The sequence below is a fragment of the Acytostelium subglobosum genome, assembly GCF_000787575.1.
Source record: "Acytostelium subglobosum LB1 DNA, scaffold: scaffold6, whole genome shotgun sequence".
NCBI lineage: Eukaryota > Evosea > Eumycetozoa > Acytosteliales > Acytosteliaceae > Acytostelium > Acytostelium subglobosum.
Window position 1 is genome coordinate 463,254 of NW_012236532.1, and position 13,323 is coordinate 476,576.

Consider the following 13,323-nt stretch of genomic DNA (forward strand, 5'->3'; position numbering starts at 1 on the left):
TAGTATGGTCTTTCAGGTGTACACCTGGCCTCTCATAACTAATATATGGAATGAATGATTGATGGTAATGACAATCTCAATATTAACATAGATGATTGATTATTAATATATTGTTCATTGAGTCTACAAGATGTATGTCAACCAATGGAGTGGACTCAACTACTACAACTTGGAATGACGTGTGGTGTTTGGTCGGACCGACCACACCAACCTGGAAAAGGAAACTGGTTGTGTTTGGAATAGTTGTTGGTCTGAAGTGAAGAGTGACTGAGATAATATATTGAGTTGAACAAAGTCCTCGGTTTCCGAACCTGACATGTTAGTAGTATTCTTTGAGATATATATATATATACTTTTATGATGCAAATATAATTATAATAATAATAATAATAATATTGATATAGATAGAGATATTAAGAATATAAATAGATAGACAGACAGATTGACATACCCATTTGGAGCATAATAATTGAGGAGATGTCGGATAAATCACAATTACCTGTACGATTCATTGTTAATACAAAGTATCAATACTTGACAAAGTTAAATGGAGGTGATACATTTGGAATGGTACAGAAGATGTTGACCGAGAAGAGACCAAAGGAGTTGGGACCTTTGCCAGAGATACCAATATTTGCCTTTATCTACTCGGGCAAATACTTCTCCGAGGACATGTTTGTTCACGAGTTGGAGTCAACTCAAACGCGGCGACCTCTCAACTTGCAACTCATTATAAAGGATGCCTCAAAGAACAGAATGTTCTTTCCCAAGGGATTCTCATTGGCAAGGCGTAACTCTGCGCCAATCGTCAGCGCCATTCAACAAGAACGAGACCAGATACGTGCGCTCTCACCAGATATCTCGTCATTGACGCGACACCAACAACATCCAATCGAGCCAATATCACCTATAATGCAAGCACAGGAGGTTCCAACTTCTGCGCAACAGTCGATACCAGAGGAGAATGAGAATGAAGAGTTGCCAACCTTTATTACAACGTTTGAAGAGGTGACTACATTCGATGCAGATATCCAACATTATCATGGTGTGTCGTTCTCCAACTCGACAATGTCATTGTTGGACCATCTGTTCAACAACAATCAACAAGATGGTACCGTGTCCACACAGTTTGCAAGAGAGTATCTTGAGGAGTATTGGGAGCAGATGGCACAACGCACACCTCAACTACACTCAATCACCTACAATGTCGATCCAATGACCAATACCACGACTACATCAATCAACTCGCATCCATTCCCCAACGACAAATATGATGGGATACTTCAATTAATCCTAAAGGTTGACCATGAACAAGATGGCGGAGAAGGTCGCTTGAGCAAGGAACTATTCCGTACCCTGTTCTTCCTATTCAACTATGATTCGAATGCTCTACAAGAGGATGCATGTCCAAATGGATCATATAATGAGTAAGTAGAGGTCGTAACGACATCATGGATGTAGTCTGCATTGGACTGACACCAGTCAATCAATCAAACATTAGTGTTGAGAGAGTTGTGGAACAATACCATTCAACGATATCCAATCAACCATTTTGAAGAGTCAAGGTTCAAAACGCTGTACCAAATGGTTAGTGAGCTGGATGGTAGGGCACCATCAAACAGTGGTAGCAGCGATGATAACAGTGGCGACAGCAACAGCAACAGTTCACTTGGTTGTCAATTCATCGAACTACTTCTATTCCTCTACTGCACTGATATTTTAAACAATGAAGTAACTTCATCAGCTGCTGTATAAATGAATGAATGAGTGTAATAATAAACAATCAGCAACTAGACCAATTGTTGACCTTCAAAGGGCACTCTCGAGTCCTCACTGACTTCACCAAAAATCATTTAAAATTAATTAAAATAAGATTTGTCAAGAGGACGAGCGAGGGACTCGTGTGGGGTAGCGGGCTGGCATGGATATCTCAGACGAGTGACAGGGACAAGGTATCCAATATCCCCTATCCACACTATATCCATTATCAATATCCATCCATCACCTTAGCAATGTCTGAGACTACCGCCACTCCAGCTTCCTCCGGAATGATCTTCGTTGGAAACCTCCCATTCAGCCTTACCGAGGCTGAGTTGACCACCATGTTCGCCGCCTACGGTGCTGTGTAAGTGATCTTCAATCTATCATCCATCCATCAACATTAGCACAGTGATCATCATCATCGTCAAGATTCAGGATGTTTGGATACTGGGATCGATCAATCATTCCATCAAATGATATGAACAATCAATGTTAACACTGGCCATCTAATCCAATCAATCAATCAATCAAACTGATCAAACATGGACATACTCGCGACTCATTCGACTCTTATCGATATAACAGTGTCAACTCCAGAATCATCAAGAGAAGATCAACTTCACTCGGATATGGTTTTGTCGAAATGGAAAACGAGGAGTCTGCTGTGAAGGCCATCGCTGCTCTGAACAAGTCAGAGATCAGCGGCAGAGCCATCAACGTCGAGTTGTCAAAGGAGACTGGCCCAAGAAAGACCACCACCACCACCTCCACCCCAACCACCACCTCCACCAAGCCATCAGGCAGATCGCGCAGACCAAAGACCACCTCGGACGCTGCCCCAGTCTCTGGTGACGCCCCATCCACCTCGTCCACCGACTCGACCGCCGCTGGCGCCTCGACCGGCAGACCAAAGAGAAGATCAAACACCAAGAGAAGATCAGACGCTGAGGTCTCCCCAGCCGCCACCTCCACCACCCCAGCCGAGCCAAAGGCTGCCTCCCCAGATACCCTCTTCGTCACCAACGTCCCATTCAGCGTTGACAACGAGAAGTTCCTGGCCTTGTTCAAGGACTTCTCACCAAAGAGCGCTCACATTGTCATCAACTCCAGATCAAACAGAAGCAGAGGCTACGGATTCGTCGTCTTCAACACCACCGCCGAGCAGCAGAACGCTCTCGCCGTCAACAACACCGAGATCGACGGCAGAAAGATCTCTGTCAAGGTTGCCTACCTCCATGAGGAGAAGCCAGCCGAGACTGCCACTGAGACCCCAGTCGCTGCCAACTAAACTAAACTGACCCATCCCCCAGCTCAATAAAGCCAAGGACAGATCAACAGATGTATTGGATACAGGAATCAATCACTCGCGACTCATTGGACTCGCGAGGACTCGTGTGTGGTAGTGGACATGATCATGGACGATCAGTGGATTTATGATTGTTCCTCCAGGCACTGCTTCGATCATCGAACTGGAGATACATGTTGTAGAGCTTGTCAAGGTCGTCGTTCTCGACAGAGTAGAAGTGCGACGGCAACAACTCATCCATGAACTTCTGGAAGAATTGATCGCGCTCATCCAGCGCCACGATGTGAGGCTGAAGTTGTTCATGGCAGAACTCTGTCTTGATGCGATTGATTGACTCATTGTTGCAGAAGGTATCCATAGTGGCTCGATCGCCAAGACATAGACGTTGGAGATAGAGTGGCGTGGGTGGGGCCACGGGTGATCGCATGGAGAATGGTGACTTCAAAGCGATCTCCAACACACGTCGATCACAATGTCCATTGAGCACGGCCAAAGTGAATCCAATCATCTTGCGTATCTGATATTGAATGAATGAGTCTCCTTCAATCTCAAAGGTGACCCATTCCTCCTTGCTTGTGCCTGCTCGCATCATAGTGTCCACAACTCTGATACCAAGTATTCGTTTGTAATTCTTTGAGTTGAGTCTGAATGCCTCCATCTCTGCTTCTCTATCCATTGGTTTGAGTTTCCAGGCGTCTGGCGATGATGAAGAAGATGTTGTTGTTGAAGTTGCTGACTCCTCAGCTTCGCCAGTATTGTCCTCCTCTGCGTCCTCCTCAATGGGGAGCTCCTTGGTAGAGGAAGATGACTTGATATCCTTGTAGGTCCTACGATGATGTGTAAAGTTGTGATAAGAGTTTGGACCAAGGAACAGGGATAGGACGTCTTTGTTGATCTGATCCATTGTGTAGATTGTACCAAGATGTTTCTTTGGCACCATGTAATGATAGGTTCGACTCGTACATTGTTGACGTGGATTGAATGATTTGTTGGTGGGCACCAATGCCATCAGTCTCAACTGTGCAGGCAGATGTGAGTTGACCTCGTCCAAACACTTGGTAAGTCCCTCAGCCGTCCCCAGCCTCGAACGATCCATCTCCAAACTGGCCGACAACAACGTACATAGTGAGTGCACGCCCTTGTCCGTACGACTTGATCTGTTCCAGCGGAGTCTGTTTGGGTCGCCCAGGTTTGATGGTAGGATCATGCCAGCCTTGAACAACGCTTGCTCCAGTACATTCTCCAAAGCCACAAACTCTGTCATACGATACTCCAGTCCGTGATATCCTGTACCAACATAAGCGAATTGCATTGCCATTGGTGTCTTCTCGCGTCTAACCTTGTTGTTATTATCATTGTCTACATAATGTTTGTTATCATTGTAGAACTTATTGATACGTTCAAAGTGCGCCTTCTTTATATCCTCTGCTGAATGTGCTTGTCTCTTTGTCGACTCTGGTCTCGCCACAGCCTTTCCACCAGGTGTTGCATGATATCTCTCCTTCTTCTGCACATTCATCCTTCTTCTATGTTGTCTTCCACTGAACACATCGACAGAGTATTCACGAGTAGAATGTGGCCATGTCGTTATGAGTGATGTTGATGTTGACGCAGGGATAAAGAATAGTCTTGACTTGTTAACTATGTTGTTGCTAAGTAAGTATGACTTTAGGTGATGTAACATTGTTATATATATTATAACAATGAATGAACGAGTCGAGTCATGTGATGTTTGTATGATAAAGACGAATAAATCGGGACTTGATTGTTCCCAAAGAGATCTGAACTTGTCCTGTTTTGGGTCAAAGTGACGCAATTACCATCCATCAATGTTGATGGGGTGGGGTGATGTACCCTTCAAGTTCACCATCATCCTCAACCCTTCATTCCATCAATCAATCAAACACGCATCACATCTTTAACTACTACATCTGTATACTTATAATACATATTATATATATATATATATGTCTAATATTGAGGAAGATAATAATAACTCAAGACGATATTTAGATAGAGTTAATATAGTTGGAAAACACTTGTTATCAAATAAGAGAGAAGAAGAAGAAAGAACAATGAATCAAACAACAACAACATTTGAACGTGTAGCTATTGTATCATATAGTAGAACACCTATGGGTGGTTTCAATGGATCATTGGCATCATTGCCTGCTGTTGAGCTTGCAAGTATCGCCATCAAGGCTGCCTTTGCCAAGTTGTCCGATCCTCAACTGATCAATGCTGTCGACGAGGTCATCCTTGGCAATGTGCTCAGTGCCAATGTTGGCCAAGCACCTGCATCTCAAGCATCCCTCAACGCTGGCATCCCAAAGTCAGTCCCATGTACATCCGTTAACAAAGGTAACATGACTGATTGACTCATTCAATCATTCAATCAATCAACTCATTACTGACACTTATCAATCAGTCTGCGCATCTGGTATGAAGGCTGTTATGTTTGGAACCAAACAGATTCAGACTGGTGAGGCAAACATTATTGTGGCTGGTGGATTCGAGTCAATGTCCAATGTACCGTTCTACTTGGATAAGGCAAGGAATGGATATCGTATGGGCAATGGAACTATCATTGATGGAATGATGAGGGATGGTTTGACCGACCCATTCGATAACTTCCTGATGGGCATTGCCGCCGAACGTTGTAGCAAGGATGAACAAATCTCCAAGCAAGAGCAAGATGAGTATGCACTACAGAGTTACCGCAGGGCGATCGATGCCACAAAGAAGGGACTGTTCAAAGATGAGATTGCCCCCGTCACACTTCCAGGTATCAAGGGCAAGCCAGGAATCACAGTCACCGAGGATGATGAGATCAACAATGTATGTTCAACATGTATGAATGTGTGGACCGTCTGGCGACTCCTCAAACTAACATCCATCCATTCACTCAATCAATGAATGTAGGCTAACTATGAGAAGCTGCCAAACCTTCAGCCATCGTTCCAAAAGGAGAATGGCACTGTTACAGCTGGCAATGCATCGACGATCAGTGATGGAGCATCGATACTTATATTGATGAGTGAATCAAAGGCAAAGGAACTGAATGTGCCAATTATCGCATTCATTAGATCGATGGCCGATGCATCTCAAGAGCCAATCCTATTCACAACGACCCCGTCCCTGGCAATACCCAAGGCGTTGACCAAGGCCAATCTGTCGGTGGACCAGATCGACTACTTTGAGATCAACGAGGCGTTCAGTGTCGTGGCGCTGGCCAACATGAAGCGATTGAACATCCCGCCTGCAAAGCTTAATGTGTTTGGTGGTGCCGTGTCCATGGGTCATCCACTCGGAAGCTCTGGATCCAGAATCATATGTACATTGCTCACAGTTCTGAAGCAGAAAGGTGGTAAACTAGGTGTTGCCAGTATCTGCAATGGTGGAGGTGGTGCCAGTGCCATTGTCGTCGAGATGAACCAATAGTATACCAAGTAGTTAGTGGCCTAATAAGGTTGGGCAAGATCATCAATAAATGTATTATTTACTTCACAAGATCAACAAGTGATGATGTCCATGATTGATTGCCTCGGTAATTGCCAAAGTATACTTTGGTGATTGACAAAGTATTGCCAAGTATTCGACAGGGCTTGTGGATAAATGATTGAGGAGAGGCAGAGGTTATAATTATTATTCAAACAAATAAATACATTTATTTTATGATCAAGATTATAAGGATTATTGTTGGACAGTGCTGGATGTTGGATTGTTGATTGGTATGGCATGTGCCGGACAGAGTGCAAGAGAGAGGGTAGTTGTTGACTGGATATGTTGAACAAGAGAGATGGATGATGTTGTTTTTTTTTTGATCAAAAAAAAAAAAAAAAAAACATGGGAGGCCGTCAATCCCATAGCAGGCCTTTGGTTGCAAGTATGGCAATAGTAACCTTACTCCTTCTTGGTTCTAGCCTTCTTTGGTGCGGCTGGGGCAGCTCTCTCCTCAGTCTTCAAGAGGTTCTTGTGGATGTGTGGCAAGACACCACCTCCGGCAATGGTTGTGTTGTCTTTTGAAATGGTAAAGAAAGAGAAAGGAGAAGAAAGAATAGGTTTAAAGTTAGTTATATGTAACCATATTGGTATGATAGTTTGAGTGTCATAATATACATACTCTTAATCAAATGGTCCAGCTCCTCATCATTCTTGATGGCAAGAACGAGATGTCTTGGGGAAATACGACGGACAGAGCTCTCCTTGACAGTTGAGATGGTCAACTCAAGGACCTCAGAGGCAAGGTACTCGAGAATGGCAGCCAAGTAGATCGAGGCAAGGACAGAGATACGCTTGGTTGGGACACGTCCTCTGAGCAATGTGTGGATACGACCAACTGGGAACTATATTGTTTGATTAATGGAAGAAAGAAGAAAGGTTGATTGTTTGTGTTAATGAATGGATGATGATATAATTATGTTAATGGTTGATATTGAATGAATACATACGATAAGTCCAGCCTTGGAGGACTTGGACACTGCCTTCTTCTTGATCTTGGTTGGATCCTTTGGCTTGGCAACTGCGGCAGGGGTCTTGGATACTTTGGCTGCTGGTTTGGTCTCAGACTATAATGAAATTGAGGTAATTGACATTGTTATAAATGTTAGTGATTGAATATATTGGTTGATTGTTATTTGAAGTGGATGATGAAGAAGTTACTCACACCTACCATCTTGATAATTGATTGATTGGATATAAATTAGATTGTATTGAAAAATACAGGTAATTGATTTGTTTGGTTGAGGTTGGTGAAGATCTTAAAGGAAGAATATACCTTGTGGACCTGGTGTTATGTGTATGTGTAATTATTATAGGTATAGAGCAAATAAGAGAGCTATAACTATGATTAGTGTGTTGGCGGGTGTGAAGTTGAATGACAAAATAAAGTGCGCACGCTCCTCCTCATCATCATCATTGAGTTGAGTTCATTCAACCCCAAATTGTTGATGCCCGTTGACTGTTACTGATTTTCAAAATTTAAAATGGATTTGAATATTCAAATTTTAGAGGGAGAGGTTAACAGTAATTCAATTCAAATTTGAAAAATCCGTTACAATAAACACATTCGATGCATCCAGTGACAGTTATAACAGTTTGGATGAATATGATTAATGATTGTAACTGACATTCAACACAACACACTCATTTTTTTATTGATTGTCAATCAGGTTGCCAAGTCAATATTGCTTGGTCGCATCTTTGTACATGTTGACATTGAAGCGAGCGCCAGAGACTGGCATGGTGGCAAGTACTTGTCTGATACTATGTTGTTCCTCGGTATTTAGATTGAGTCGAGCAGTAGGTTCTCCGAAAGACGGGGCATCTTGGTGGTACCAGGTATGGTGATGAAGGATGGTCCACTGCCTCCTTTTCCACTTCCACCACGAGACATGATCCAAGACAAGATCAATTGGCGGTGTTACACCCCTGACTTTGGCGACCATGTCAAAGGCAGTGACCAACTCATAGTTCTTCTTGAAGTTCTCGCCTTTGAAGCGACTTACGATTAATTATTCCAGGGATTCTTTTGGAAGAGATTGTTGGCAATCAATCCAATCTATATCACCCTCCGATAGCGTTCCATCTCTTTGTGTTATTTGACTACATTTTTTTAAAATATCCAAGATTGGACAAACATACCCAATCACTCGCGCACTAATTCAATCAATGACATCTATGAAATATTGTGACAATAGCAATCTTTATAACATTCCTCTCTCTTATTATTCAATCATACTTCCCAACCATATCTGTTTAGTGTACCTCTACTTTTGGAATGAATCCATGAACTTCAAATAGTAGTGAGATTAGAGAGTTAGGGTAGAGAGAGAGAGAGGTAATACATTGACATGCTCCTTCACTTGCAATACTGGGAGCACGTTGTGTTTCTTCAAATGTGTGATCGTACACACCAAGATTACTTGTTGTTTGATTTCTTTTGAAGTGATCGAAATCCAATTTATTTTAATTTTTGTTCTGCCCAACTCTGCCCATTTGATTCAAAATGCCGAACCAAATGAAATCGAGGTGATGTGTGTGTTGGCTTCACTGACCCGGTGGGTGCTGTCAACCACACACCTGGAAGTTATCGAGGACCTCGATAACATTGGCATGTCTCTCATCACCTTCGATAACTTTCACTTGCCACATCAAATAATCCCTACTCTAGGGATCACACTCTCTCATTCATCATCATAGTCAATCACACATAAAGATATCAATATTATTATTATTATATATGTACTACATTGTTTGTTTTGATACAACCAATCAGTCAATCAATGAATGAATGAATGAATATGTAAGTGATTGAATCATCAATCCACTGGACATAATCAATAATAATAATAATAAGTACTAATCAAATAGTAATAATAATAATAATGATTATGTTTAGTTATAGCATTTGGAAATGAGGATTATGAGTTGGACTCACTCGGACTCAAAGCTTGGCAACAACAACTCTTGGAACATCCTTGGTGGCAAGGAAACGTCCGAGAATGAATGCACCATGTCGAGCACCTTCAGACAAGGCAATGGCACCAGAGATCATCATCTCGATGGTTGGATCAACGCTGCCCTTGGGAAGTGCCTTGAACGTGTTGATGGTCTTGTGGTCCAGGATCTCCCAGTTGCGCAGGATGTCACCGCACTGTCTCTGGTCCATGGCAATGTGAACGTAGAAGCCGGCCTTCTCCATCATTGAGCGGTACGAGTCCAGCGAGGCCAGATGTGGGCAGGAGTGGTGCGCGCAGATTGGCTCGATGAACTGCACGATGTCCTTCTCGGTGGGCTTCTCGCACTGCAGCCAGTCCGAGCCAGAGAGACGACCGCCTGGCTTCAGTACACGGTAGCACTCCTTGACAAAGGCCTGCTTGTCGGGCATGTGGCACGTCGAGTCAAAGAAGGTGATGACGTCGAATGTGTTGTCTGGGTAGGGCATGGCCATGGCGTCACCGTGGTCAAAGGAAGCACGGTCCGACAGTCCCAGCTTCTTGGCGCGATCATTACAGATGGCCACCTGGGACTTTGTGATGTTGAGGCCACGAATCTTGCAGCCGGTGTACTTGGCAATCTCGAGCGTTGGGCCACCAACACCGCAACCAACATCCAGCACGTGGCTGTCCTTGGTGATACGTGCTTGGTCGGCAATGGTGTGCTCCAGACGTGTGACGGCAGACTCTAGCGACTCGGTCGAGCTGCTGAATGGGGCAAAGTGGAAGTGATTGCCCCAGCCACTCTGGTACGTCTCAGTCACAATGTCATAGTAGTCTGACACCATTGTCTGGTAGTTCTTGGTTCTCAAGTCTTCCTGCAGGCGAACAGTCTCGAATGTCTAGAGTGATATGGTGAGAAGAGAAGAGAAGATGGTACAGGTCAGCTCATCAATCAAACATATACATGCTCGAGCGACATCACCTGGCCACACATCATACATACCTTGTCCTTCACGACGACGTCCTCAGTTGGGTCGACCTTGACAACTTGACCAGCCTCGACTGTCTTCTTGATTGAGATGAGGTAGGCATCCCACGACTGGGCCATCTCTCTCTGACCCATGGCGCTAGCAAAGTCAACGAGCAGCTTGGGGATCTCCATGTCGGTCTCAACAGTGGACTCTGCAATCACTTGACACTTGGCATTGTTGATGGTAGTGATGACAAACTTGCCCGTGGAGGACATGTTTCCACCGGACACGTTCACCCAGGTCACAGTGTTGTTGGCGCGTTGGTACTTGCTGATATGTGTAGCCTTCATTTGGATGCTGCCAACACGACGCTCTTGCATCGTCCATCTGAACGTTGTATCATTGTTGCTGGTGTCGACCTTCTCGACCTTATCCACAAATGGATAGCACTTGGAGCACTGTTGCACATCGAGCAAGAAGTCGATCACTCTCTCAGCTGGCGCATCAATGTCCACAGGTTGTTTAGTAGTATAAGTAGTCTTGATCTGGACCATGGTGTTTCTCTCTTTCTCTTTGGTTCTCTTTCTGTCTCTGTTTCAATGTATATGTATGAATGGATACAAGTCAAGTCTCAAACACTTCAAAGTTTGTGCTGTTGGGCCTCGCGAGCACCAGAAGTACGGCATTCACCTCACTCACTCTATCACTCAATCAATCATTCATTCATCAATTATCAACTACTTTCAGCTCACCTCCATCACTCCACTCAGTTGATGTTGGTGCACCAACGCCATCCCACCTCCACCAACACGACAGACACAGCTTGTGCTGGGTGAGATATTGCAAGAGAAGGCAAAGGGTCACATCTTCAACAAACAGTAACAAGCACTCACACACTCTCGGTGGACCTTGATCCACAAAAATTAACCCAGATATTTGGGTAAGTTTGTTGTTGTTGTTGTTCACCTGACTGACTGACTCTTGGCTCTGACCAAGCCAGTGATGCGTTGACAGGCCAGGACAGGCAACACACCTATCTATCCTCAAACATGCAACACCATTGTCAATGCCCTCCCCTCCATACATACACACACACCATACTCCACCAGCCATCAACCAATTCATTGACACAACTGGATGAACACCTTTGCAACAACTCATGCCCACAAGCCTTTTACAACATAATGGGCTAGTTTCATCAAAATCATTCAAAAAAGCGATTATTTCCCAGCCTGATTGGAACCCTCTGGACTGTGAAGCGCCATCAGATGGATGTGCATATCAAACGCATCTATCTATGATTGTTGTTCAGAACAATCAACGACCATGATCAAACGAACGAGCGAGTTAAACAGGGTCAATCAATCACCAATCATCAAGTTGGAAAGACCAATCATAATCATTGACAAGTATTGAACCTACGCGTAGGTACTCCAACTCACAACGACCATCACATACGCATTTGTTTCCTTTCTCCAATTAGAGTGATGTTATTGTACACTGTAATGAAGAAAGGAAACAATTGTAGTGTAGTGCATCATCTTACATCTAGATCAGACAAGTCAATGAAGTAGAAGTAGTAGAAATAACAATAACTTTAAAAATGTAATTGATTGATTGACACTACTCTCTTGTCGAATCGATGTGGACCATATGGTAGTGTTGGTTGATATCGCTCAGATTAGGTGCCATCTAAACACCTTACTCTGGCTGGGCTGCCTAGCTGGCTGGCTGGCTGGTTGGCTTGCTGATTGAAAGCTGAGTGTGATGTTAAAATACAGGTGTACGCCATGGTAGTGCTATGTATAGCTTCAAAGAGTGATAGCCATCCACCTGTGGACATAGTGATAGTGAGAGTGATCCATTGTCGACTATAGGATCAAACCCTTGTCCCTTGATGATATTGATGATAATGATAATGATGATGATGATTGTTGCAGGGCGATGATACATGGGAGCGTAGTTATACACACTGACTGGACAGTGTAGGAGGGGACTTAGTGAACCTTGGACACTGGAAGATTGAAGGCAGGGTTAACCAACTTCTCAGAGGTGCCATCTACGGCAGTACCATTGAGTACCCAATCAGCCGAGTCAAAGTACTTCTTCTGTGGTCTTGGAAGATGATGGTTTCTCAAAGGCAGTCCATACTTTGGATTAATTGGGTATCTAGCCTCAATCGATGAGGTCGAAGATGTAGTGGACATATCATTGTTGATAATCTCTGTGGACATGGTCTAAGTTTGGTTGGTTGATTGTAAAGTTAGGATTGAGTTTGATTGAATGAATTTGATCAAACATACAAAGATTGTAATGGTAAATAATGAGTGATGATGTAATATATCTTGAAATGGATGAATGAATGAATGAATGAATTAATGATCGATGACAATGTCTTAAATATATAGACAACTAACTAACTACTCTAACTCTTAATTAATTAACACACACCGACCCGCTCGCTGGTTAGTGACAGTTTAAAGAGGAGGGAAGAGAGGGTAACGGCTGTGGATTATTGGAGGTGATAGTTTGACGTTTGCCGTTCCTATCGTCAACTGTATGGAATAGCCTTTAAAGGAAAAGGTGCCAACAAGGTAATGATCTATATAAGTGTTATAATATAACAACAATAATATTATTTAAATTGTTAATATTGATTGATTGTTTGATGTTGTTGGATTGTTTGGTTTGTTAATGGATGGTTTGATGATGGGCATAGAATGGATGGATGGATGGATGGATGAATGAAAGAGTAAAGGTGTAAAGGGTGGGTGATGGGAGATTGTGGGCTGGAATGAGCTGCCAGACTCATCGAGGCATTAAGGTGGCTCAAGGTGAATGGAGG

At 43.5% G+C, this 13,323-nt stretch overlaps 7 protein-coding genes across 7 annotated transcripts; 3 read left to right on the top strand and 4 right to left on the bottom strand.

Moving 5' to 3' along the window:
• Positions 1-567: 567 nt before the first annotated feature.
• Positions 568-1,556, top strand: SAMD00019534_035120 (hypothetical protein; the record flags this gene model as incomplete). The annotated part of the gene is made up of 2 exons (XM_012904404.1): positions 568-1,427; positions 1,502-1,556. 2 exons carry the CDS (start codon positions 568-570, stop codon positions 1,554-1,556), a joined length of 915 nt encoding a protein of 304 aa, XP_012759858.1.
• A 456-nt stretch (positions 1,557-2,012) lies between these two features.
• On the top strand, positions 2,013-3,046 carry SAMD00019534_035130 (hypothetical protein; the record flags this gene model as incomplete). Its single annotated transcript, XM_012904405.1, has 2 exons — positions 2,013-2,125; positions 2,347-3,046. Coding segments are annotated over 2 exons (813 nt in total), but the record flags the coding sequence as incomplete, so codon positions are not given.
• Positions 3,047-3,179: 133 nt separating this feature from the next.
• SAMD00019534_035140 (hypothetical protein) lies at positions 3,180-4,685 on the bottom strand (the record flags this gene model as incomplete). Its single annotated transcript, XM_012904406.1, has 1 exon — positions 3,180-4,685. A coding segment is annotated over one exon (1,506 nt), but the record flags the coding sequence as incomplete, so codon positions are not given.
• A 349-nt stretch (positions 4,686-5,034) lies between these two features.
• On the top strand, positions 5,035-6,505 carry SAMD00019534_035150 (hypothetical protein; the record flags this gene model as incomplete). The annotated part of the gene is made up of 3 exons (XM_012904407.1): positions 5,035-5,428; positions 5,496-5,905; positions 5,990-6,505. Coding segments are annotated over 3 exons (1,320 nt in total), but the record flags the coding sequence as incomplete, so codon positions are not given.
• A 465-nt stretch (positions 6,506-6,970) lies between these two features.
• On the bottom strand, positions 6,971-7,742 carry SAMD00019534_035160 (hypothetical protein; the record flags this gene model as incomplete). The annotated part of the gene is made up of 4 exons (XM_012904408.1): positions 6,971-7,086; positions 7,191-7,413; positions 7,519-7,635; positions 7,734-7,742. The coding sequence occupies 4 exons, from the start codon at positions 7,740-7,742 to the stop codon at positions 6,971-6,973; spliced, it is 465 nt and encodes a 154-aa protein (XP_012759862.1).
• Positions 7,743-9,521: 1,779 nt separating this feature from the next.
• On the bottom strand, positions 9,522-11,074 carry SAMD00019534_035170 (hypothetical protein; the record flags this gene model as incomplete). Its single annotated transcript, XM_012904409.1, has 2 exons — positions 9,522-10,406; positions 10,511-11,074. Coding segments are annotated over 2 exons (1,449 nt in total), but the record flags the coding sequence as incomplete, so codon positions are not given.
• Positions 11,075-12,475: 1,401 nt separating this feature from the next.
• Positions 12,476-12,712, bottom strand: SAMD00019534_035180 (hypothetical protein; the record flags this gene model as incomplete). The annotated part of the gene is made up of 1 exon (XM_012904410.1): positions 12,476-12,712. The coding sequence occupies one exon, from the start codon at positions 12,710-12,712 to the stop codon at positions 12,476-12,478; it is 237 nt and encodes a 78-aa protein (XP_012759864.1).
• Positions 12,713-13,323: the final 611 nt, after the last annotated feature.